The 27,672-nt window shown below is 29.4% G+C and overlaps 1 protein-coding gene across 2 annotated transcripts; it reads left to right on the plus strand.

Annotated features, from left to right (window-relative positions):
• On the plus strand, nt 1-27,672 carry dup (chromatin licensing and DNA replication factor double parked). 2 transcript variants are annotated; one of them, XM_076466092.1, is made up of 11 exons: nt 1-1,019; nt 6,491-6,862; nt 7,642-7,823; nt 11,000-11,227; nt 12,758-12,930; nt 14,165-14,292; nt 16,332-16,520; nt 19,168-19,305; nt 24,348-24,460; nt 24,685-24,773; nt 26,274-27,672. In XM_076466092.1, the coding sequence occupies exons 1-11, from the start codon at nt 102-104 to the stop codon at nt 26,429-26,431; spliced, it is 2,688 nt and encodes an 895-aa protein (XP_076322207.1). In that variant the 5' UTR covers nt 1-101; the 3' UTR covers nt 26,432-27,672. The 2 variants fall into 2 exon arrangements, with proteins under 2 accessions (XP_076322207.1, XP_076322208.1); XM_076466093.1 differs by having other exon boundaries at nt 12-318.

Raw genomic sequence — 27,672 nt, forward strand, 5'->3', positions numbered from 1 at the left:
GCGCTATGGAAAGACGAGTACAGCGCCGAAAGAACACCAGCATTAACATTACTTTTTCGTGTAAATGACATAAAGGCGGGAAATTAAAGAATGTATTAGAAATGGCTCAATCGAAGGTAACACAGTATTATGACACTAGAAAACGGAAGCCGGATTTAAAGTTACTGAGCTGTAAGCAAAAGAATCAGATTGTATTAGAAGAAGAAGAAAGTTCTATCTTGTTGAAATCCACTGACTTTCACATTCCAAGAAAATCGTCAAAATTGTCCAATGTTTTGCATCCTGATACCAGCGTTGCTGATGGCTGTGACAGTAAAAGTAAGAAAGATGTAGTCTTATGTTCTCCGTCAGGTTTGTCAGACGAAGCTAAGAGTAAGTCCAAAGACTGCCTTATTTCTTTTGATTCATCTCAAGATGGAAATAGAATATGTAAAACACATGTATCAACAAAACCTTCAAAATCTACATCTGTTAAAATCGAAGGTTTAAAACCATCTTCAGTTTCAAAACTAAAACGTAAGGAAAGGAAAAGGCCAGAAAAGAAGAATGGGTCTTGTAATACCAAAAGTAATAAAAATATTAAAGTTATGTTTACCTCCATTTCTTCAAAAAGTCGGGAAACCACCAACCAGGAAAGAACTGACGAACAAATAAATATAGAGAAGCTTGAGAGTGAAATATATGAAACTAATTTATGTCCCATTGGTAGCCATAAAAAATATATCTCTTTAGAACCGAGTTCAAGAAATGCTGGAGAAACAAGTAAATTTATCTGTGAAAATGGTGTATTTGATGTTTCATACCAAAAAAATATTCCAGTGTCAGATGTGAAAACATCTAAAAGGAATGCATCTGAGGAAGTTGAAGATAATAAGATTTTCTTTAAGCATAAGAAAAAACGGAAGTTAGGGGAAGAAAATTCTTGTAATGCAAAAGGGCCTGAGCTGTATTCCAAAATAAATTCATCAGATAATAGACAGTCTACAACAAAAGCATCTGCATTAAAGGAAATGTTATCAGTATGTGCCATTCAACATAAATTAGCTAGTATTAGTAATAGTAAAGTAGTTATTCATCAAGTAAGTCAGAAAAACAAGTTTTACCAATATAACTAAAAAGTTGTCCAGTATTTAGGCTCTAAGTCTAAATTATAAGTATCTTCATTTATCCTGTGACTACAGTCAAAACTCTAATCATATAATTAATTTTTATCTGAGCTTGAGAGAATTCAGAAAATTTTAGTCTGCTGCTAAGTGTAATAATCTACGTTATACAGATATAGAATGAGATTGTACAAAAATTCAAAGATGTTAGGATAAAAATGTATTACTGAGTGACAGTATTGGGAAAGTTAAGAGAAGTTTTTAATGAAACTACTAGTATAAGTATTGCCTCTTGATAGAAGTGTCTACTAGGTTATCATTTTTATCAAAACAAGCTTCAATATAACTTTTATAGGAACTTCTGTCTATTATATCCTTCACCCATGACCCTGGGTAATCTAATGTAATTCTTTTTATTTACCACACAGACTATCATATTTATATGTTCTAAGAAAGAATCATCTATAACTAACCTTATGTTTGTCATTCCCATCACCCTGTCTGTTTATCTCATCTGTATAAAGTAAAGACTCAAATCTTTATTAATGCGAAATGGTCCCAGTCTATGAGGAAATAATTTGGTACTGCAAGTGAACAGTATCAAAAAAGGTGAAATTATTGCTCTCTTTCAATAGATTCCATAAATATTAAAATTAATAAAATAAAAATTTAATTGTTTATCTGTTGAGTAAGAACATGACATTTAGAGGCTATTTTAGCTGTTGTTTTATGACTGTCTGCTGCCTGCTATTCTTCTTGTAAGTGACTCTCATGAAAAATAAAAGTATGGGTCAAAATTAGTAATAACAAATTGCCAGCTAATATTATAATTTTACTAGTAAAACTTGGAAGGCATTAGAAAATTGCTAATAGTAGTGGTAGTGTGGATTTCAAAAGGAAGATTTATGTATTTTACTTACTAGTAAACATCAACAAGTTAATTTCATTTATTTTCAAGATTCCGAGCATAGTATAAGAAATAATACATTGCTACTTGTTGATAACATAATAATCAGTTGTATAGTGTTATTAGGTTCTTTAAAATTGACAACTGGTTGGATGAATCAAGTTCTTTTGTTCCTGTAGTGAAGTGTAAGTTTTTTATTCAGTTTGTGTATCCAACCAAAAGTTAGCTAATGTTTCAATCCTTTTACAGTTATCACATGCATAACAACAATGGCAATTATGAATGCTAATTGTAATATACTGATAGCACCATACCACTTCTAAAATCCAGCACAGGTTCCAGTTTTGCAAAATATAAGTATCTTATTGACAATTTGGTTCATCATATAAAACAATATCCATGGACATGACATCAGAAGCTTTCAGTCCTACCTTTTAAAACCTATTTATACAAAAAAAAGGAGAACACTTAGCAGTAGGAATCATAATAATTATGCTCTGCTGGTCAGTGCTCTGGAACATACAGCTAAATGTATCTTCTCCCATCTGCTGGACTCTGTCAACATAATCACAATTACATTTGAAACGATTCCAAAACCCTCAGCCACAATAACAAATGTGAAACAAAATAAAACTACAACTCTTTTATCCACAATGTCAAAATACACACACACACCAGAAATAAGGTTCAAGTGGTGTAAATAGCTGTTGGGAAATGTCCAGATTAAACAGTCTTGCTTTTTTATCTGAGTCAGTTATCTACTGTATAATTTATGATCCTTGCATCCTTTAATATATTTGTAAGATAGGTCATTAAATTAATGAGAAATTTTGTGAGCGTTTAACATAATATTTTAGAACATTGGACCTACTGGTCCATCACAGTTGTCCCATCCTCTAAACTAAAACTATTATGTAAAAATATTAAAGCGAGCTCTTAATATTCATATACTTATCAAGCTTTCTCTTGATCTCACTCAAATTTGTTGCTTCCACATCTGAAGGTAATCTATTCCAAAAGCCAACCACCCTGTTAGAGAAATAAAACTGTTTCAACTGAATATGACCCCTACTCTTCCAAATGATATATTAACTGTGATATCAATAAGATGACAAATCTTTCATATCTCAATCTATGTTTTGTAAAGTCTACTTGCTTGAATGTGATAAACTGCCTTATTTTTTTCATAGAAATTTTACAAATTAGGGCTACAAGAAATATTTTCTTAATATTTTTTATTAATTTTTGTGGTTGTTTACTCTGACCTAAAGTCTTTGTTTTGCCTAGACAAGAATTTCCTTGTAATAACTGTATAAGCAATGCACAGTGAGATGCATATGCTCTTTATCTTTAAAGCGTTACTGTTATTCTGTTACAATATGGAATTGCATAAAAACAAGTCATATCCAGATACTATGTGAGCTGCTAGTATATCTGGTTAGATCTATGTAATTTATATTAAGATTTGAAATTCAGGTATGCAATTAGTTTAACAAAAATGCTCTTTGGAAATCAGAAAAGGATCCGTATAGCCTTGAAAAAAAAAAGATTGGCTAGGTCTGTACGAATTAAATGTAAGGACAATGGCTTGTGTTAAGTAATTGATGAAAGCATATTTAAATTTTTCATGCTCCAAATGTTATAGAGAAAATAGGATCATTGGGCACTTCAAGGAATCCTTTCACACTCTGCTTCCTGAAACATTAAAAGGTTAAACATGGTTTAAGAAATGATCTATTCCTTTCTCAAACTCAAAATGTTCTAACCTTCATCCACAGTAACTCATTTATGAAATCAAAAACCTTATTAGAAATATAAAATTCTTTTTTCCAAATCATAAACTTTTGTGCTCTCAGAATATTAGTCATGTAATTCTGTGTACTTTAATAAAAATAACCTTTTACCCCTTTTTCCTTAAGAGAAAATAAGTTAAGAAATGTTTCCTACCCTTATAAAATAATCTTTTTATTTCCAGAAGGCAGTGATATGTCTGCAGATTTGTACTGAAACTGGGTTTCAGTATCCATAGTGGGCGGAGCACAGGTAGTTCTTTGTGTAGCTTTGTGCATAATAATAAAACAATGGAACATCATTTCCAGAATCATTCTAATTGTGACTAGCTCTTCTTTGAGCCCTTTCCAATACTTTTTGATAAATAAAGCAAAATTGTTCTCTTTGTAATGGACTAAAATAAAGTTATTTCAACTGTATATGTAACTCGTGATTTGTTAAAGGATACCACTTCATTTGACTGGCAGTCAATATGTCTGTAGATATGCTAAAATTAAGTTAGATTTGCAGCTAACAACAGATTGTTGTTTACATGTCATATGTGACTTAGGCACTGTGTCAAGAACTTTTTCTTCATTTATGTTGAATGGACTTCCATATACCTTTAACATGTAAATTAAATTATGATAACCTAGCTGCATTACCTTGTACTCTTTAAAATTAAGTCATTTGCCAAATATTTGTTCACCTTATCAATAGATCCAAGTTATCTAATGGAACCTCACCATCGTCAGTATAGCTGGAAGAACTGAAGTGTTTAGTGCCATCAATAACTATTAATCAACATTATTTTTTTCCCACTCCACCACCCTGTAATCCACTAAACTAGTTTTCCTCTAATCTTGCTGATATGATGGTTTTAGCTAATCAAATGTATAGCATGTTATATCAGGTTTTTGAATAATTTTAAATCCACACCTTTTCAATCATTTATGTGACAAATAACATCTTTGAAAAGGTTTTAGCAGAGTAAAAAAAAGACAACATTTCCTTTGTGTGATTTAGTATTGGCTTTATTTTGTGATACAAAATTTCACTAAGATGTTTTGGAAAATATCTTTTATCAGACCTGTAATTTATGCTATAGAAATAAGACTAATTGGTCCATAATTTCTGTAGCAACTCTTATTATCCCTTTTCACTCTTCAGGCAAATTTCCCTAAAGAAATGAGAGTGACTAGTGTACAGAGTTGGTTTGGTTAACTTGCATCAATTACTTGTGAGAATGGATTACATTGATTAGTGTCACATAAATTAATTAGTTGAAATTTTATTTATTTTATGAAAATAATCACCTAAAATATTGTTTGTATGGCTATTCTTGTTGTCATACAAACAATATTGTTGTAAATGGTTCCAGTTGTTAGTTTTTTATTTATCCAACTATCCAGGTAATCTAAATATTGCCACTATGACTTCTCATTATGATTTATGATTAATTCAGGTTAATTAGATTCACATTTTTTAAAAAAGTAAACTGTTCAAAATTAATATTTCCAATTATTCTACCAATGAAAATCATCTAGAGAATAGTTAGTTAGTTGAATGCAATATGTTATTAAGCCCAGTGATTAGTCAGCAAATTCTACTAACCACCCAGCTGAACATTTCTACACTGGAGAATGGCTATTTATATAATTCTTGAGAGAGAGAAAATGCTTTGTGACTAATATTAGATTCAGATGTTCATAAAATTCCAGTCAAGAGCAGATCTTATTCATATATTAAATTTCTAACCAATGATGTTTAAAGTTAGTGTTGTAAAACTTACAACTTACTATTATTGCTATTGGTGTTATTTCTAACTTTTGTTTCAATTTTACCATTATGATAACACGTATTATGCACCTCTGTTTTATGTTGCTACTGTTAAATCCATTATTTATAACATTGCTGTAGAAACATGAGATTTTTTAGAACTTTCTTTTCTGGTGAGAAAAATCAAGGGATCTTAATGCAAATAGCAAAATATGTTACAAAAAAAAGAAACCAATATGGATTCACTAAAGGGAAATATTAACTTGTTAGCTTTTGTTTGAGGATGCTACTTGTTAATCTCATGATGAAATGCATGTGAACTTTGTGTTCTTGGATTTTCAAAAGGCTTTTGTTAAGGTACTGCACATATTACCTGAAAAAATTACATCACTTGATTAGAAAAAGATCAAATGAGAAGTATATTAATGGAAAGAAATCAAACTCGACCTTTCATTATGTAACATACTTTATAGAATTTCATATTAATTCTTTGTAAATTTAACTTTGATGGAAATTGAACAAGATATCAATTTTCATCAGTTAGAAAAGCCATTCAAATATTGATAATTTTAATAATTATTCAGACAAGAGTATGTCTGGACCAAACTTGGCATGCATCTTGGTATTAGGGCCCTTTTGGGAGTGACAGAGGGAGGTAATTAGTTGAATCTAACCACTATCACCTATTTGGGACTTCTATTTCTTTGTTAATTGAATGGATATATTGGCCAGTGTGTCTGACTGATGTTTTGGATGTCCGATGGATGGTTAGTTTATCTTTTATGCCTAGTAAAGTTTTAAAGTAAGTAATAATCAAACAGCACTAGTAGTGTTTACCAGTAATTTACATATGTAAACCAATAATAAAAGAAAATTTAATATAAATATATTCATGTATTTTACTTTTGTGTGTGTGTAAATTTTTTTGTAGGATGACAAGCATTCAAAGTTTCCATTTCAAGCTCTGGCTGCTAACTTAAAAGAAGAATCAAGCCTAGCATCGATGGGTAAAGAACTGAATATTTCCAAGATAGGAGAAAGCTGTACGTCCAAGAGACTCAAAATATTTCCAATAAACAATAACAACTTTCATCAAACAAGAATAGAGTCTTTAGATCAGAAAAAGACCTTGGAAGAAACAGCTGGCCCAAAGCCAGATGATGTTTTAGAAAATATTCTCACTACCAATAAACCACCACCAAAACCTATCTCACCATTACATTTATCTCCAAAGAAACTCCAAATCTCTTCCATCTTGCCAGAAAGCTCAAGCAGTAAAACAAATTTAAATGAAGTTTTAAAGGTATGACATAATTTCTCTTCAAATTAAAATGTCAAAATAAACCTTTCACTGCAATTTGTCAGTTAACTTGTTACATATACATGAGTCTGTTTATAATGGGTTTATTTTCATGACTTGATATTCTTCAAAAGTCAAACTTTCCTGTTGTAAACTATGAAGTATTTGTACATTGGCATATTTTATTTAGAAATAAGTATATATACATGGAATGTTTCAGTGACAGTTACCTTGTTTGGTCTTTGTCATTTTGTTTGTCAAGAAGAAAGCTATTTGAATCATGTCATTGTCTTTTAAACTAAGTAAGCATTTATGTATGTAACTAAGTTAATATAATATTGGTTTCAAAAACAACTTCTTTAATTCTGATTTACAGTGTGAGTTACCCATATCATTTTTACAAAACAAGATATATGATCATATTAAACTACTGATGTATTAATCAGTGATGTCAAGAAAACCCACTTGTAGAGAAATATATATGCAAAAACGGCTCGTTTGGGTTGAGAAAATATTTTACATAGAAGAGCGAGCAACGTTACGACCTTCTTCGGTCATCGTCAGGTTCAAAGAAGAAGGTTGTTCGCTCTTCTATGTAAAATATTTTCTCAACCCAAACAAGTCGTTTTTGCATATATATATGATATATTAGTTTCAAAGACAGTTACTTTGAATTAAAAAGTGTAACCAACTGCAAAGTAAATTTATGCTTTAAAGATACTGAAATAAAAAAAGTTCATATTGTTTATGATTAACTCACAGAATAAAATAATTGTGTTTAGGTTAAGATAACACCTGAAGAGATGCGAGCCAAGTTAGCAAAGTGTGGAAAGTTGTCAGAACTTCGAGAATGCCTATCTAAAATTAAGAAATGCTCAGCTGAGACGAAGAAGTCCAAGCCTCATCTTCAGACATTTTCTTCCATGGAAGTTACAGTCGAGGTTCCATCATCTTCAAAAAAGAGGTATGAATATCAAAACTCTTGGGTATTTTATGCATCTTAAAGTATTTTGGGCTTTCTTTCCATCTAGATATACATGAAATTTGGTTTCTTTGGAATTATTTATTATGGTTTATTGTCTGTTTTTTAATATCTTCCTGTTAACAGGACATGTGTCTTGTATCTGCTGTTATAAATTTTTTTATCTTTTGAAAAGTTTAGAAAATGTAGTAACTTCTATGGCATGCATTATGCACTTAGCAAAGATAAACACATCAGTGTAAGGATATAGGGAAAGAAGGTTAGTATATGTTTTGGGTTCTATGACAATACACATTCAAACAAATATGCCATACATCTTACAGCACAATATAGTAAAAGTATTGGTGGGTATATGTTGTATAGGTCACATGACATAATCATGACTACATTTGGGGATAGATTTTAAGGCTTCTTCAACAGTCACTTTTTTATTGCTGCAGTTTGTATATTACCACTTAGTCATGAAATATTAGGTATAGAGGGAAAAAGAATGACCTTTCACATATAGTAGAGGTTATCGTCTCTGTCATCCCAATAAAAACCAAGTAGTGAATGTTGTGGAACCTAAGAATTATTCCAAATAAATATATCAAGATAAATTAATTTGTAACATTGGATGCTACAGAAACATGAAATTGCAAAATAAAGGACTCTACTATTAAAAAGAAAGTACCTGTTTTAGTATCTTTATAATTGTATTACAATAACTACAATTTTATTCAAGGAAAGCTCATTCCCCTACAAGTTCAATCACTTGTTTTTCCAGTGTTGAACCTACTGAGAAATCTGTTTGCGATAATTACTAAATTTAATGAATTATAATGGAATTGTATTAATATAGTAATGTATGATTTTTTGGTTATTAAATATATCTCTATATATATGTATGTAAATGTATTTATATAAATCCTCAAAGATATGATTTTGTTTTACATCCTCCACCTGCAAAACTTCTTAAGGTTCCTAAACTTTACTGTCATTGCAAATAATCTTTCTCATGTGTAACTGGTGTATTGTATATGTATGTCACTGTCTTGTTTTTATGATCAGCAGGTAACAGTGACAAGCACACAACAAATTTACATAATTTGGTTTATGCTAATTACAATTATAAATTTGGAATTTATATACATATTACTATATTAATATCATAAATTTGATGTATTACTAACTCTTAGGGTGCCACAGACCACACTTTGGGAACCTTTGTTTTAAGGTTTAGCAACCTACAACAAGTACAACTGAGTGTAAAGATCATAACTAGAAAATATTTTTTTTCCTTTATTTACTGCTCTGTGTTTTAAGAAACACAATATCTTTAAGAACTTGTTTGTAAATAGTAATAACATTTATACATATATAATGTATTATAACTGAAATGTCACTACATTTTCCAAAACACTAGTCCACTGAAACACACTGCCAAGCAGGTTACATTGTAAAGGTCAGTTTTATATTTTTGAATATGGGAACATGAGTGGATGTTCTCCATGTCATTATAACTTGTGTGATGTCAGCCAGCAATGGCTGAAGGTCAATATAATAAAATAATAAATATGTATAAATGTATAATGTTATGACATTTAAGCTGTTTAAACTAAATATTTGTATTTTTGAATTATAATTTGTATTCTTTATATAAATAGAACAATTTATTTCGTAGTTTTTTATGGTGCTTACAAGATCTGTCAAATCTATAGAACACATTCAGATACCAATTTCATAGTGAAAGTAACAGATAAAATACAAAGTTTTTCCTTTAAAAATGTTTGATAATTATCTGGAGGTCGTAAAAGATTTCAAATGTGCAAATTTCCTGATGCATTGAAGTATTTTTAACCTTAAAATGAAAAGTACTTTGCATGTTGATTAATCAACATTGTGAAAGAAAACATTTTATGAGAAACTCTTAATTATTTCACAAACCTGATATTTCTTGTATGAAAGCCTTGTAATGCTTACCAGTAACCTGCAGAATTTGTAAACATATGGGTATATTATCAAAAATCATAGTGTAATTACTCTTGTGGATATTTTAGTGATCACTGCTGAGTAATCCAATCTGTAAAGAGAGAGTTAAAAAGATCTAGAAATAAGTACAGGCTTTAATTAAACCTATAATCTAGTAATAGTTTGTTATGTGTGTATGTTGTTTGTTTTTTTTAAGTTGACAATTCAAAGCAAGGAACAAAAATTTAGTTAAGTTTCCAAATGATTTTGAAACCTAATTCACTAAGTTTTTATAGTTTTAGTGAATATTCTATTAATGAAACTATTTTTGATAAATTTATGTGATATATGTCATAATATTGTTGTAATGTTGTTTTCCCATTGCAAAAAGTTTGGATTGTGTGGTGAAAATAATAAAGCCCAGTCCACATTAATGATAATGCTTTGATTTATTTTTACATTTACGTTTTTATATGATATATCTTTGTGATAACTTTTAGATCACATTTATAAATGACTAACTGCACTGTACTAATGTAAAAATTAACTTTGTAAAAGTTGCATGGTGTGTATTACTATATAGCTAACATATATCCAAAACACCACACTGATTGATTCACTCTACAGGTTAGAAAACAACACATTATCTTTAGGCTTTACTGACCTAATATTTATTATCTACCTTTGAGCATTTAGAAAACTGTTGTCAAATCTCATATATATTGTATATATTTGAACCTAATTATACCTAATTTCAACAAATTGTTTTGACCATTTTCTTTTTAAAATATTGTTTAAATAACTTTGCAACAGAAAAATGCAATAATTTTGTTTAACTTGTTGTTTCCAATAATTAAGTAGGAAATTTGTATTTTTCAAGCAAAACAGAATTATTACTTTAAACTGTATTATATTCACTTTTCCTTTTATTTAGAAAATGTTCATTTATCAGCATGCAGTTAACCTGTAGATTTTTATTTGTTCACAACTTTATATTGTATTGGTGAGCTCCTAACCACTGCAAAATTTATGTATTACCTTTCACACTCTATTTTCTGCTAACTCCTAAAATTTTTGATTTCTTATTTTGTGGTTGTGTGGTTGAAATGTCAGCTGAGTTCCAGCTACAAAGAGTAGATTTTATTTATGTATGATATGGACTATGTTAAAATGTTTAAGTGATTTATAATAGTTCTTTTTTTCCACAGTCCATCTCCTAGTCCAGTAAAGATAGCTCCTGAAAAACTGATCCCAGCCTATAAGAAATACAGTAGCCTTGCTGTTGATGATGTACCATCCCTCTTGCTGCCACACAAATACAGAATGCTTGAAGAAACTTTCAGATGTACAGAAATAATTCTCAGCATGCTTCACAATCGTCGGGAAATTTGTACATTTGACAAACTTAAACATTCTGTTCAGAATATGATGAGAAGGTAAAGATGAACTTTTATCAATTTTATCATTTTTTTTTTCGTTTTCATTCCAGACATTAGAATTTTATCAGATATAATTATAAACTTTTGTTATGTTTAAATACTATAAACAGTGACTCAGTAGTTAATCTGTTATATATAGTTATATGAAATGGATAAATCATTTACTTAGGGGCTGGGCATGGCCAGGAGGGTTGAGGCTTTTAACTTCTAATCTGAAGGTTGCGGGTTTGAATCCCCATTGCACCAAACATGCTTGCCTTTTCAGCCATGGGGCATTATAATGTGATGGTCAGTCCCACTATTTGTTGGTAAAAGAGTAGACCAAGAGTTGGCAGTGGGTGGTGATGACTAGCTGCCTTCCCTCTAGTCTTACACTGCTAAATTAGGGATGGCCAGTGCAGATAGCCCATGTGTAGCTTTGTGCAAAATTTCAAAAACAAACAAACATTTACTTAGGAAAATAATTAGCATTAGTAATTTGCTGAATACTTTATTTGGTTCTCTGATTAGTATTTGTTGAATAAACACTACTTGGCAAACTGATTAGTATATGCTGATTGATCAGTACTCGTTAAACTGATTAAAAATATATCTTTGATACTGTTAGCTGACATACTGTTAATCATACAACCAAAAAAATTATTTATTTAATTTTGTTTAATAGATCTTGTAATTAATATTATGAGATCTATTACTTATGAAACATTTCATCTGTACAAGAAAATTGTTTATGTAGTTTCAGTACTTTTAAAATATTTGTGTGTATGCAATTAATTGATATTATGAACTACTTTTGAGCTTTGATTACATTAGTGTCCCACAAAATAGCTGATTAACTGAGAATACAGTTAAATGCCAATTAATGTCATAAGAGTAATCGAACAATTGAAGTTAATGTTTCCACTTATCCATCTATTTAAAAATTAATGTTTCTGATTTTTTCAACTGTCCATTATCATTTTTGATTCCTTTAAAACTGCCCAGTATCACTTTTTAACAATAATGAACTAACTGAAGTTCATGTTCATGATATTATTACTTTTGATTGTTCCAACCATACAGGTCTTATGAACATAATCAGTTAGTTGAAAGTAATTGACCAATGAACCTAACAATTAATTAAATGGTAAATTCCACTATTTGCTTAGCTCTATTTAATAGGTGTATAATGGTACATTATTTACATACTGTTGTTGTGTAATCATGTTAGAATGTTAATAACTGTGTGTGAATAACCATTTAATGGTAATCGCTATGGATTTAATATTCAGAAATTTATATTACTAAGATTCATAACCCTCTTCTATTTTTATTTATTAATCAATGTTAAAGTTCATAAAGAATGTAATTAATCCATTAATATGTAACAAAAACTAAAATTAAGAAGTTTCTGATTATTGGTGAACTTCATCTTACATTTATAATGAAATTTATGATTTTATGTAATAAGCTATTTTGGAACTTGATGGAATTGTTGTGAAGACAAAATTATGTATTTAGTAGAAAAAGTAATGTTATGTTTTCTAGGAATTTTGATAAAACTCATCTTGGGCAGATAATGGCCGTCTTTCCCCTTGCATACATTCTGCAGCAGGAGAAAGGTCTGCATATGTTAACATCTAAGTCTTCATCATCAAATGGCTATCACCTTACTATAACACCAAATTTTGACTATAGTTTAGAGAACCTGCATATAATAGGTAAATCAGTATTTGAGAAAGTTAGTTGTTTTTCTGGAAATATGAAAAATGACAGTAGTTAATAAATTTATATTGTTTTTATCATGCAATATTGTAAAGGAAAATTATTTTAACTGAAAAATGTAATATTGCAGTATTGAATATATGTAATAACATGTAGTTAATATTTTTAAAAGAAGAGCTAGTAACTGTAAATATTAACCTTAAGAAGCATATTGAATTAAACAACAAAGATGTGGGTTAGAAAGTAACTGTAAATACTAACCTTAAGAAGCATATTGAATTAAACAACAAAGATGTGGGTTAGAAAGTAACTGTAAATACTAACCTTAAGAAGCATATTGAATTAAACAACAAAGATGTGGGTTAGAAAGTAACTGTAAATACTAACCTTAAGAAGCATATTGAATTAAACAACAAAGATGTGGGTTAGAAAGTAACTGTAAATACTAACCTTAAGAAGCATATTGAATTAAACAACAAAGATGTGGGTTAGAAAGTAACTGTAAATACTAACCTTAAGAAGCATATTGAATTAAACAACAAAGATGTGGGTTAGAAAGTAACTAGTAAATACTAACCTTAAGAAGCATATTGAATTAAACAACAAAGATGTGGGTTAGAAAGTAACTAGTAAATACTAACCTTAAGAAGCATATTGAATTAAACAACAAAGATGTGGGTTAGAAAGTAACTGTAAATACTAACCTTAAGAAGCATATTGAATTAAACAACAAAGATGTGGGTTAGAAAGTAACTGTAAATACTAACCTTAAGAAGCATATTGAATTAAACAACAAAGATGTGGGTTAGAAAGTAACTGTAAATACTAACCTTAAGAAGCATATTGAATTAAACAACAAAGATGTGGGTTAGAAAGTAACTGTAAATACTAACCTTAAGAAGCATATTGAATTAAACAACAAAGATATGGGTTAGAAAGTAACTAGTAAATACTAACCTTAAGAAGCATATTGAATTAAACAACAAAGATGTGGGTTAAAAAGTAACTGTAAATACTAACCTTAAGAAGCATATTGAATTAAACAACAAAGATGTGGGTTAGAAAGTAACTAGTAAATACTAACCTTAAGAAGCATATTGAATTAAACAACAAAGATGTGGGTTAGAAAGTAACTAGTAAATGTCATGTGATCTTCAGTTTTCAGTCACAATTCTGAAAATTTATAGAAGTAGCTGTCTTACCACTTACTGTTATTGAATTTGGTCTTAGAAAAAACATCAAACATTGTGAAAAGTTCAACAAATCAGGAACAGAAAGTTATGAATCCTAGCTGCTTGTTAGAGAGAAAAAACATTTTCCACAAGAATCTGCTGGAATTTGTAATCAAGCATCATGAGGTATGTTGTGTTAGTGTTAGAACATCACGAGGTATGCAGAATAATAGAGCATTAAGGGTTATGTTGCATTAGTGATAAAGCATCAAGAAATGTGTGATATTTGTCATAAACAGTTATGAAATATGTTAAATATTCTCTTTACACCAGGGTGAAATTGAAAAGAGAATCTGTGACGTTGTGGCCTAATACATTTCTTGACTGGCTGTACCCTCTATTGTAGACTTTAGTTTTGCATATTCAAAGCTAATCAGCACAGCTTGAGTCAGCAAATCAAATAAATACCATTAGACCTCTTATAGTGTCTATGGAATTCTGAATATCTAACTTCACCATATAGTAACCTAAATCTAGTTAAGTATGTGAATATTTTATCATATTTAATATTATACAGCAGACAATTTGTTTAATATATGTTAAAGATATCTTTTTCATCAGAAGTGAAATTGAAAAGAGAATCTTTGAAGTAAAGTTTTGATACATTCAGTTACTGGCCACACCCTCTGCTGTGGACTGTAGTTTCACCTATTCAAGACTCAGTACAGCTTGGGTCTGCTGTGTAATATTGAATATGAATTTGATAAAATGTCATAATAGTATTTACATACATTAATGTAGGTTACTATATGATTATTAGAAGTGTAATGGTATTTTTCAGTTTTCTTATCCAAACTATTCTGATGAGTTTTCAATTGGCAAAAACTGCAGTCCACAGCACAGGATACAGCAAATCAAGGAGTGTGTTAAGCCTATATGCTAAAGGTGCTCTTTTCAATTACACCTATGGTAAAAAAGAAAATAAATCTTTAACACATGCATACAGTCATTAAACAGTTTCTCTACTGTATGATAATGAATTTGACAAAATTTCACACACTTAAATTAAGTTTGGTTGCTATATGGTGAAGTAAAAGGGAATCAAAACTACTTAGACATTATAAAATACATTGTATTTTTTATAAAGCATCATGAGGTATGTTGTATTTGTTATAAACCACCAGGAGGTGTGTGGTTCACAAATATTTTTGATTAACTGATTATTTCTTGTTTTGTTTTACAAGAAAGAACAAAGATCTGTTTCAGCCTTTCAAACAATGATAAAAATAGTTTCAGATAACACCATCTAGTAATGTTTAATGAACATTTTTTGCTTTTCTTTTTTTCTGTGTGTATGTATTGTTTGACAATGACCAACAAATACTGCCTAAACATCAAGCAGACATGGAAACTTGTTACAACAAATACTACCAAAATATCAAACATACATGGAAAGCTCAATCAGTGATGTTGAGAAAACCCACTTGTAGATAAATATATATGTAAAAACGGCTCATTTGGGTTGAGAAATTTTTTTACATAAAGGAGTGAACAACGGTTGAACCTGACAATGACCGAAGAAGGTCAAAACGTTGTTCACTCCTCTATGTAAAAGATTTTCTAAACCCAAACGAGCCATTTTTACATATATAGACATGGAAACCTGTTACAACAAATACTGCCAAAATATTAAGCGTACATGGAACTTGCAATACAATTAATACTGCCAAGACACCAAACACACAGAACTTGTGCTCCAACAAATACTGCCAAAAATATCAAGTAGACAGAAACTTGTTACAACAAATACTGGCAGAACACCAAGCACACATAGAAACTTGTGTTATAAAAAATACTACCAAGCAGATATAGAAACTTATGTTATAACTCACAGGTTTTATAAGTAAAAATCTGGTTAAATCTTAATTAATTTTCCTTACTTGAGTGACATCTGATAACTCAGTTTATGTAAGCTGGTGAATAATTAAACTTTAACCGTGTGGGGAGATTTAACATGAAATGTTTACTTATGTTTTGTTATTGTACTTATGTAGCCATCTGTAAGAGAAATGTAAGTTTTAATAACCTCTCAATTTAAATATTGTTGATTTGAACAGCTGTGATACATGGACATGGTTACATTTCATAAAGTATGATCTTTTTGGCTTTTTAAATGTTCTAGTAGGAAATAAGTTTAGGTTTCTTTTGTTGTTGTTTTTTAATAGATATTTTTGTCAGAACTTGATCCACCAATGAAAGTTCCCAGGGACAAGCTGATACGCTGGCATCCCAGCTTTCAATTAGACCAAGTACCAGACATACTGCCCACACTTTTGCCTGCCCCTCCTGATGAAACAAAATACAGAAGTGCTCAGGATGTGCTGGACCACATTCGAGGAAAGGCTGGACAGAAGGTTAGTTGATTCTGTGGAATAAATATAACTTGATGTTATTTTACACAAACTCCAGATATTATGATTTAAAAATAGCATAGAATACTTTTACAGTAAAATAATTGGATGTGTTTTTGTAGGATGGCTTTGGGAAATAATCATGAAATTTTGTATCATAATAAATTTAAGACTTGAAAATAATTGTAAGCTTGTACATTTTTAAGTTCTTGTTATAGGTTCAGTTTTTGTGGGGTCGTAGTGCAGGTAGCCATCTCTCAGAGATCCAAAAACACCTTTGGTTTGATAAATGATTACACAGGCTTACATGTTTTAGGCTTAGTACTTTGAGACTGAGCAATAATTACAGTTTATTTATCTCAACTTTGGAATGTTACATAAGCTTTGATTTTTTTGAAGAGGTTTAAACAGATTTTGTTTAAAAACAAACCTCTTGGCAAATTTTTGGAAAACTATTTCATTTTGATATTTCAGAAAGTCACTTTAATTTGAAGAACAGTTTCTTGTCATCAATGTTAGAAATTGTTTAAAAAAGCTATTTTTTAAATCACTAAAGTTTGGCAAGTTTTCATCATTACCTTTTTAAAAGTTTGATGTAAAGATTTTGCTACAGGCTTGGTATAATATACACAAGTTTGTCTACACCTTTGCATACTTTAAGTATTTGCACTATAGCTTTTGATAAAGCATTTGTATTTTTACAAACTGGTAGACTTTAAGTAAAGATTACAAGTATTTTTATTGAAAGAAATCAGATTTTTTAAATTATATATTTTTACAAAAGATTTGTGTGTGAAAATAGTGTCTGTTTTGTAACTAGTCTGAGTGCAAAGTGGTTTCATGTTATGATTAAGAAAACTGTTCTTCATCCCAAATATCTCTGATATTATTCACATAATTTCTAAAACCTCTGAAATACATTTCAAACATTTGTTTTGAGTAAGACTTTCTATACTTTAACTATGTGGGGTCTGTCACTTGACCAACCTTGTAACCATTGTAAACATTGGAAAAATAAATATAATTTATGCTTTTTTCATGCTAGAATGACTACATATTAAAACACAAAAATACAAATGTTTGGTCTAAGTAGCTTAAGTATAATAATGCTACATATTTATTATTTTTTATTATGTTTTACCTTCCAGTTATGCCAAGCTAACATTACATAACTTAAACTGATGCAGTGCATATTACATATCCAATAATATAAAACTTACCTTTAGTCCTCCATCTTGGCTGTGTTTCAGTGAACTAGTATTTTGTAATATACAGTCACATTTTAATTATTATACATTGTATATGTATGTGGATTATTGCTATTTAAAAGTAAATTATTAAACTTATTTTTATAAAAATATGTAACAGTAAATTTAAAAGTAAACCTAGGACCTTTGAACTCAGTTGCTGCTGACCATAGATTGCTAAGCCTTTTAAAATTTTGCACATGGAGCATATCAAAATTTTTACAGGATATACATATATGGTTGAATAACCAAAAATCATAAATAACTACGCTAATACCATAGAATTCCACTATAATTTATTAAGCTTGGTAACTAAAATGTATTTAGATTTTTTTAAAAAATATGAAATTTTGAGCAGATTAAAGACACAGCCTACCTTCATGAAATTTTGGTTTAAAAGAACATAATAGCCTTTTCACAGATTAAAAATGGCTGAGAAAATCACAGGGTACCTTCTAAGTTGTCATTTGGTTATTCACATGTGATATATTGGAGTAAGAGTATGTAAGAGACTGTTTCAAAAAATGGAAAGAGTTGAATGGGATTACCATGTTTGATTCAGTACATAAGCTATATCTCAGCAGCATAAAAAAATATGAGGATCTTGTTTTACATTCTAGCTTGTCAATATTAGTAATTTGAGTTCCTAATTGGGATAAAACTATATACTTTGTAGTTTGACATCATAAACATCTAATTTTAAACAGTGCTGTATTAAACATACCACATGTCTTACTAAAATCTATATTTAGTTGTATTCTTTTAATGTTCACTTAAATGAAGACATTACCTCATATATAACATTAAAGTTTGAGTTATATTCTACAGTTTGATCCCAAAGTTGTTGACATACATTAGTAAAATAATAGTTCAATAGAATTTTGAGTACATGTCAACAGATGTGGTGTCATGGCCTTTTACCAGTTACCCATCACAAAAGGGTTAACATGCATATTTTTCTGAATATGTATGCTAAAGGTACAAGGATAAATTTAAGATTATTAATATTCCTTAAAAATTTTCAATCATGGAAAAGAAGTAGGAAAAGTGATAGAATATAGGAAGTAAAAGAGAAGACAAAAAGAAATTGCATTTTAACTATTAGATTTAATCACTGAAGCTGCACCACTATGTTTCTATTATCAATCAGTCATGGTAAAAGAAACTTAGAAGCCTTGATTGATAATATATGAAAAATTCTAGAATTCTTTGGAAGAATAATTACCTGTGTTAACACACATGTTGAATGTAAAAACAATCTTAAAGTAATAAAACACAAATATGCAGTAACTATGATTAGTTTCTTTCAGAATTAAATAACTTAGATGTACATAGAAGTTGTAATGTTCATGTTAAGTTAAAGCATGTATATACAATGTAAATATATGTAATATGATTTGCAGGTTGAAAAAGCATTGGATGAAATAGCTTCTAAAGCTCAACTTACTAAAACTGAAGAGTCTAATATTTTGGGTTCCAGTCAAGCTAAAACTGTTACAGTAGGAGCACTGAAGGGAGTATCACAGGCACTCTTAGCAAAGGTGAGAAGAGGTGTTCTTTCTGACAGACTTTTATATGTGCTTTCTCTAAATACATAATTATTTAGATTAAGAGTTTGTAAGATTTGCTACAAATATTAATCTGTCTTATTTTTGAAGTAAAACTTGAGAAGGTAGCTGGTAATATAATGCTTAACCAGTAAAAGGTATTAATAAAAATAGAATTAATTATAGGGTAGTGAGAGAGAACTTTTGAGAGTATGAGATGGAATATGTTTAGCTCTGAGACAAAGAAATTAGAAATACTTGTGGATTATAATGTGTTATATGCATAAAGTAAGTATTTTTTGTCCATATTAAAGTTTAAACTTGTTATTTTAGTGTATCTATAATGGTTGGGATTGGACACTTAGTTTTTTTTATTAATGTAAATACAGCTAAACATAAAGTTACAATATACACTAAAGCATTTTGCTTGACTTGTTATTATTTTTATATGCAAAGAATTTCAAAGAAGATCCAAAACTCAAAAGCATTTAAATAATTGATTGTTCTTCAGAAAAGTAAAGAAGAGTATTCAACTATTGGAAAGCACATGAATTGTGGATGTTTTTAGCAATTCATTGCACCTTTAGATGATCCTTTGTGCAAACTCCTCTATCAGTATTGTTTTTGACATTAACATTAGGTTGTAAGACACTAAAGTTATTAGATATTGGATGGGGAAAAAAATGGATCACGTGGGTTATTAACTAAGAAAGAAGGAACATTTATCATAACAATTTAATTTGTTTCTATTATTTTGAGAAAATCTGGGATAAATGCCATAATTATTAGAAGTTTCAATCATTATACAGTTAGAAGACTTAAAGAACTACAAAAAAGCTAGGAATTTGGTTTAAAAAGAAGTTAGGAAATCCAAAAGGACTTGTGAGAAATGGCTGATAATGTTATGGCTAGCAGCAAAAGTGTTAAGATTTTCTTTTGTTCTTGCCATTATCTTGCTCAAAGCATACTATAGAATAGAGAAGTCTCAGACAGAGGGTAAAATATCAGTTCTGTAAACAATGTCAGAGAATACTTCATTAATTATTTTGTGTAATTTGTATGCTTTTTAATTCTTGAACTCAAATAACATGTTGTTTATTACACAGTGCCATGGTTACAACCTGTGCATGTAGATTTAGATGACAAGTACTGCATTTTGAGAACAGTCTTTAAAGTAAATACAGGCTCACCAGTTGCACAGAGATGTGTCTGCAGACTCGTACTGCTGAAAACCATGTTTTGATACCCATGGTGGGCAAAGCACAAATAGCCCAATGTGTAGCTTTGTTCTTGATTCCAAACAAACCAAAAGTAATTACAGAAATGAAATATCACTTGAAAACAGTTTTTATGTTTTTCTTTAATACTTGGGAGAGTGACCACCTGGAAATACTGGGTGATTATTACACTTTGTTCCCCAGTAGGACAGCAGTAAGTCTTGAAATTTATTATGCTAGAATTGGAGGTTTGATTCCCCTCAGTAGACACAGCTCAGTATTGCTTTTCTATAAGAAAACATATGCACACTTTAATTTCATGTACAAAATTTGTTAACTCTTAATTAATAAGAAGTAAAGTTTATTTATCACAGTAAAACAGACTAATAATTTAAACTTGAAGTTAAAGCATATATTGTAATGAAAGCTCATGGCTTTATTTGTTACCATCTATATGTTTTTGTGAAAAAATGTAAAAAATACTATTTTACATAAACAAAACTAGAACTTTAGTTGTCTGTGTACAAGACAAAGTAATAGACCTGAATATTAGAGACTTATTCATGAAGTTACCTTCCAAGCTTATTTTTTATAAAGCTACATTAGAACACGCAAATTAGTGGACTTTATAAAAATTTACAAAATCAACTACTTCATCTACTTCAATCTGATAAATTAAATACTTCTTAAAAGCATTGGAGTTTTAATAATTAATTATAATTTTTATTAATTAACATCAATTTTAGCATTCCTATTTAAGAGAGTAATTTGGAATTTCAAGGTTGTACACTCACTTTTAATCAAATTAAAAATTTAAGTTAACTTAATAAACTTTTATTGTGTATTGGACATTACTGCTGGCAACAGTAACCCTTTCTGTAAACCATTGACACCATTAGGAAAAAAATCTTAACTGTAGTCCAGCTTGTTGTTTCCAGATATTAAGACTGTCATCTCGTCTAGTTACCTGTATAATAAAGCACAAAAAAGTAGAGCCTTTCATCCTGTGATCCATGAATATTTTGTAGACTTTAGTTGGATCACCACTTAGCATTCTTTTTTTCAAGAGAAACAATTTAAGAGGTTATATTATTTATAAGAAAACCTATCCATTGCCTAAATCATTATAGTGTTCCTTTTCTGAGCCCCTTTCAATACTGTATACCATATTTTAAGTGAGGCCTAACTAGTGATTTGTATAAATTATGATTAAGAAGTTAGTATGCGGGATTACGTACAAAAGTTGTAATAGTTTTCAAACAAGACCCAAAACTCAACTCTTTCAAATAATTGACTATTCTTCTGAACTATATGAAATCTTGACTTTTGGGTCTTGTTTGAAAACTAATAGGAAATTGTTTACATATAATTGCCATTTTTATATCATAATTAGCATATCTACAAATATAGGGTAAAATTATATTAGATTTACAGTAAGCAACGGCTTTAGAGACTTCTTTTCCACTGTGCCAAGAACTTTTTGAATCATACTTTTAAATTGGTTACCATCTTTACTGAATCCTAAATTATTATAACTGAAAGTCATTTGCCAAATAATTGAATTTAATGCTTCATTATCCTTAGTACAACAAAAACACCTAAGATTGATATGTCATCAATAAATGTGACTAATTTATCCACCAAAATAAATCTTGAAAAATGCTCTTTGGGTATTACTTGATTTAGACGTGAGCACCATTGGTCAGATATTCAAGTTCATAGTCTTCGATGAAATGGTTGCTTTCTATTTTGAAAGATGTAAGTCTCCCTTTCCAAATACATACATTTCCAAACAGTTTACATTACAATGTTTACTACTCGCATCCTATAAGATACATAACATTACATAATTTCATGGACAGAGCTCATAAACGTGTCCAAAGTTTCACAAATAAAGTTTTTCCCATCACATTTTAAACATGCTGCAAATTCATTCAGTTTTGAAAGACATACAACAATATTCTTGCTACATCCATGTTTTAATTTCTTAGAAAATATTTTAAGGTAATATTGAAACATTTTAGTGTATTGAAAACAACTAGTTTTATCATTAGTTTAATCTCTTACTATGAATGGTTAATACTTGCTGTGTAACAGCTACATGTGTAATATAATGCCATTAGTGTTTGACTATTCATTTTGATTGACATCTTTACTGTTATTGAACATTCTCAAATCTTTGTGATGGCAAGAAACCCACTTGAAGTAAAAATATATCTCAAGATGGCTGGTATTGGTATTAAAACTCTTATTAAAATAAAGTAGAGAACAACGTTTTGACCTTCTTAGGTCACCTTCAGGTTGACTTGAAGGTCAAAACTTTGTTTTCTACTTTATTTTAATAAAAGTTTTAATACCCATACCCAGCCATCTTGAGATACATTCTCAGATCTTATTACATTTACTTTTTAATTCTTAGAGAAGATCAACTTTTATTTGTATTTCCTGCTGCTGGTTTTGTTAAAGTCAGATTTGTTGTGTCAAACACACCTCAAAGTAGTGTTAATATATTTCTAATTACATTTAAAATGCTTATATTTTAATTATAGTATAAATATTCTTTTTATTTATTGTATGATTCAGGTAATTTAATGCATGGTCTATTACTTTGTATCTTCATAAATATTATGTTTCCTGTTGTATTATTAATAGTGTCACTTGACTCAAAACTCAACTGTAATCTATTATAGCAATATGGAAGGTTTTGCTTTTAGAGTTTTATAATGATTTAATGTTGAAGAACATTAAATATATGATATTACTTGAACTTTTATTAACCTTACATGTGGTACACTATTCTGTCATTAGTGTATCATTAACATTATTTTAAATCATGTTGTACTTTAATATTGTATTATTATAATTTTTTTCGTTGAGATTGTTTTTAGTTTAGTATGTGAATTTACAATTGATAAAAATCTGCTAAGATAGCCAAACCTTATGAAATATTATAGCACAAATATGTTAATAACTAGGGTAATGAAATTACAAAATAATGCATTATAATCTTTACAATATAATAAGAATGTGTTTTGTTGACTATAATTATTACCAGTTTGATTTGTTTTAGGCTTGATATAAGTAAGAAGCTTGCTTGCTTATACATTAATATTAAACTGCATAATTCTGAGTATCTTTTCGATTAAAAACAGAATAGTTTTATGAGTCCAATCTCCATTTGAAAATGCTTAATAGCCTTCAACTGTGGATGTCACTCATGTATCCACAAGGTTGTTTTTTTTTTTACTCAGCATTCTTTATTTAAATTAGTGAAGCATTTCAAAATGTTTTATCCTTTTATGTCAATTTTTGTAGTAACCAAACAAGCCTGATTACATGATAAATAGTTTAAGTACATTTACTTAAGCTGTGCATGAAATGTTTATGTAATGAATGTAAGTAGAAATATAAGTAAGTCATGGCACAAATTCAGAAGATGTGAATAAGAAATCTGAAGAACTTCATGAAGGCTAATTATATCAAAAGATCTTAAAATAACGTTATTGTTAATTTTAAATTTCAGATTAAACATTTATACAGTAGATTCAGCTGAGGCAACAAATGCCAGTTGCAGTTTAAATAGAAACTAGATCAACTGTATGTCTATTAAAACATAATTTACACGAAAAGTATTTTAATAAAACATTGATTTAGGGTTAGAGTAATTTCATCATAAAAATGGAGACAATGTATATTGTTAAAACAAAAAAACTAAATGTTGAACTGAAGGATTATAGTAATTTTTCATATCTTTGAATAAGATCTCGCCTTTTAAGAACGTGTTATAACAAAGTATAAAATCTATTTTGAATTTTATAGATTCGAGCTAAAGAAGCCGCAAACCTCTTGAGAGAGATGACTCGTAAACCAGAAGAAAGTAAACGATTGGAAATGATGGCAAGGTTACCACATCTGATTAGAATACTTCGAACGTATCTTTTATTGTGAAACATTAATTAATTTGCTAAAAATAAGCCATTGCTTATCTTGTTCTGTTTAATCTTTCATTTGATCTCAAATTTTTTTTAATGAACACTGTCTCAGGCTACATCTTTGCGACTCACTAATAGCAATGTTTTCCTTGATGAAATCAAGTCTTGGATATTTAACAGGTGTTCTGTATTTTTTAGTTTTTTCCTCAGCTATTAACTTACAGGTTTTTTATTGCTGAAAGAAAAGCTGCTGTCTCATGGGACGTTGCTGTTCAGAAGTTGTTGGAAAGTTACCATACGTCTATATCACTGAGTATGTTAGGAATTTTACCAGATTTAATTACAAGTATTAAAATGTTTTATTTGGTATTTGTATAAATTAGTTGTGAAAAAAAAAAGAATACCCATCTAGAAATGTTTTATCTTTGGTTTTATTTTTCAGTAAATCAGTAACTTATTGGAAGGTTTGAACCGAAATAGCTATACAACCTTTCTTAGAAAGAACTGATTCCATCAGGAATAATGTAGTAAAGAAGTGACATAAAAGTCCCCAGTTTAGTGTATGGCAAATGATTGAAGGAATACAGGTCTAGTAATTGGGAATATGACCTAATGTTTCCCCACACTTTGTAAACCATTGTACAGTAACTTGCATATAGAATAAATATGTCGTGTAGTTTAATGTACCAAAACATTGTGGCCAGTGCAGTTGATTCATTCCTTCACCTGTCATTAGCGTACATCATTACATAAGAAATGTTTCAACACTGGTTGCAATATTGAACTTGGTGCATCGTTGTCTTTCTTTGTTAGGTGTTTGTTGTCTTGCTTGTATCAAAGTAATTTGTTTCAGCACTGATTGTCTATTATGATATGATTCCAATCACTTGTGCTATGAAACTCTTGACATTTCTTAAAGTTAAAATATGATAACTGAAGCTTTTGATTGTTAATATACTTTAAAATATGTTTTATTTGTTATTTCCATATATTCAGCAAACATATTTCTGTATAAAAATGCATCATATAATAACTACATATGATGTTAGGATATTAACAACTTTGGTGACTAACTAAATTGTTTTAGTTTCAGTTAAGTTTTGTTACTATTTTGTCAGTGAAAGCTGCTATAGTGCCTCGTATTCTACACAACTTGGACTTGCTTCTCTATTGACTTTAGAAAGCTGCAGACTGGCTTGCATTCTTATTATTACTGATAAGATCAACATGTAATTTCTTGTGAGAAATAATAAATATTAGTGGAAATTTCTTCAGGTTTTTGCATTCTAAAATGGAGCATTTTTTAACCCTCTTGTTTCGAGTATGTCAAAGTGCTCATGTCACAACTTTAGAGAGTTATGTTCAAGATATAATTAACCTGCTTTGTTATCACTGTATATGAATCAACTTGGCATAAGTCTTAAATTCTTAATTTTATGAAGATATTTTAAAAATACCCAATCTCCCCAAGAATGAGAATTATGATATTTGTTCTCTTTTTTCATTTTTCTCTTGATTTATTTACCACCACTCTAAGAACTATGGAATTTCACATAAATTAATAATTATAATATGGACATTATTAAAACAGCATGTGATTCGTAACAAGAACTGACAACAATGTTATTCTTTTGCACCAATATTACCTGGAAACCTCACTTTTTCATTATTAATATTGTAACTTAATAAATTTCTTACTTTATCTCTCTGTCATGTTTGACTTATTAACTTATTACCAAGTCTAAGCTGAATTTTTAAAACCATGCTATAATTTATCACAAACTTAATTAATGTGAAATCTTCATTGTTACAGATGATGTAGAAGACCATCTTCGGTTGATGGCTGAACTCCTTCCTGATTGGCTGTTTGTAGTTCAGGTTCACAGGGGCACCTTCTTAAAGATTGACAAAAACAAAGATCTTACAGTTCTTTCAGAAAGAATAGAAAATTTGATGAAACAGGAAAAATAACTTTTTGGCCTCATATGTTACAGTGTTGTAATATGTATCATTATTTGAGATGCCTTGTTCAAAACATATGAAAATATCTTAAACTGAATCTTGTTGTGTAGTAAGTTTCTGGGATTATTAATGAGAATCTGATTTTTATATGGAGAACATGAAGTGAGACATTTTATTATAATTTTACTATTGAATTTGTAGCAAAAAGGAATTTTATTCTTGTTTTTACAAATTGTATTTTCTTTAGATATTCTACTTCATTACAGTTATTCCTTTAAGACAAGGATGATGTTAACATTTATCTTACCAGAAAAAAATCTCCATATTTCTGTATTTGTTATTTTAATAGTGTGAAGATTATATAGTTAATCACAACACATACCTTTAGCCTAACCTTAATACCTTGTCATAAATGTTCATGGTCATGCTTTGTGATAAACATATCATTTATTACCTAGATAAATATATTAAAAATAAATAAACATTGAAACATTTTTAGAATTTTTGTATTATTAAAGTATGTAGTTTTACTCTTTAGAGATTTTAATTACATAATCACACATTACCTCAAAAGAAACGTTTTTCCATTATAAACATAGTTTTATGTGTGTTAATCTCTAAAAGCATTGTTGGTTTTAAATATAGCTTTCAAAAGTGCTCTCTTGTACATGTGCATTAAACAGGTAATAGTACATCTAAACTGGCTGACTTATGAAAAAGTAAAAGTAAATCCAGTAACTGAGGATAACTGATTACAGTAAAATATTACAGGAATTAGGCAGACTGTTTATTGTCCTTAAATAATAATAATATTTAATGTGATTAAAGCATACATTTGAGACAACAATTATATCAACCCACAGATGACAAAAGGGGTCCATTATGAATCCCACATTTTAAAAATCTTAATAAATATTATTTTTCAGAACTTTGCAAATGTATTCAGTTGTTCAACTCATGCTGATAATGTATGTAATGGTACTGTCTTAACAACATTTAAGAAACTAAATGAGCTAACCATCTAGAATTAAGATTTACTCAGATATTAAGACAAATAATATTATAGTTTTATTTACAGAATTAGTGTTTTTAAAATCCTAAAGAAAGTTGACAAGCTTTCAAGTTGACATGTTGGATGATTTTTTTGAAGTATGAATGGCAAATATATTTGTACTGGAAGTTTTATTGTCAGTATTGAAACCTAATAAAGAAGGTGTCACTGAAGAGACCTTTTTTTTAAAGACCATAAA

This window comes from Tachypleus tridentatus, chromosome 11 (genome assembly GCF_004210375.1).
Source record: "Tachypleus tridentatus isolate NWPU-2018 chromosome 11, ASM421037v1, whole genome shotgun sequence".
NCBI classification, from domain to species: Eukaryota; Metazoa; Arthropoda; class Merostomata; order Xiphosura; family Limulidae; genus Tachypleus; species Tachypleus tridentatus.

What these genes read in the sequence shown, in the direction of transcription:
- dup (XM_076466092.1), top strand. Translation starts at nt 102, where the DNA reads ATGGCTCAATCGAAGGTAACACAGTATTATGACACTAGAAAACGGAAG. An exon ending in AGAGAACCTGCATATAATAG is followed by an intron (nt 12,931 to 14,164) that starts GTAAATCAGTAT and finishes ATTTGGTCTTAG; the next exon opens with AAAAAACATCAAACATTGTG. An exon ending in CACAGGCACTCTTAGCAAAG is followed by an intron (nt 19,306 to 24,347) that starts GTGAGAAGAGGT and finishes TGAATTTTATAG; the next exon opens with ATTCGAGCTAAAGAAGCCGC.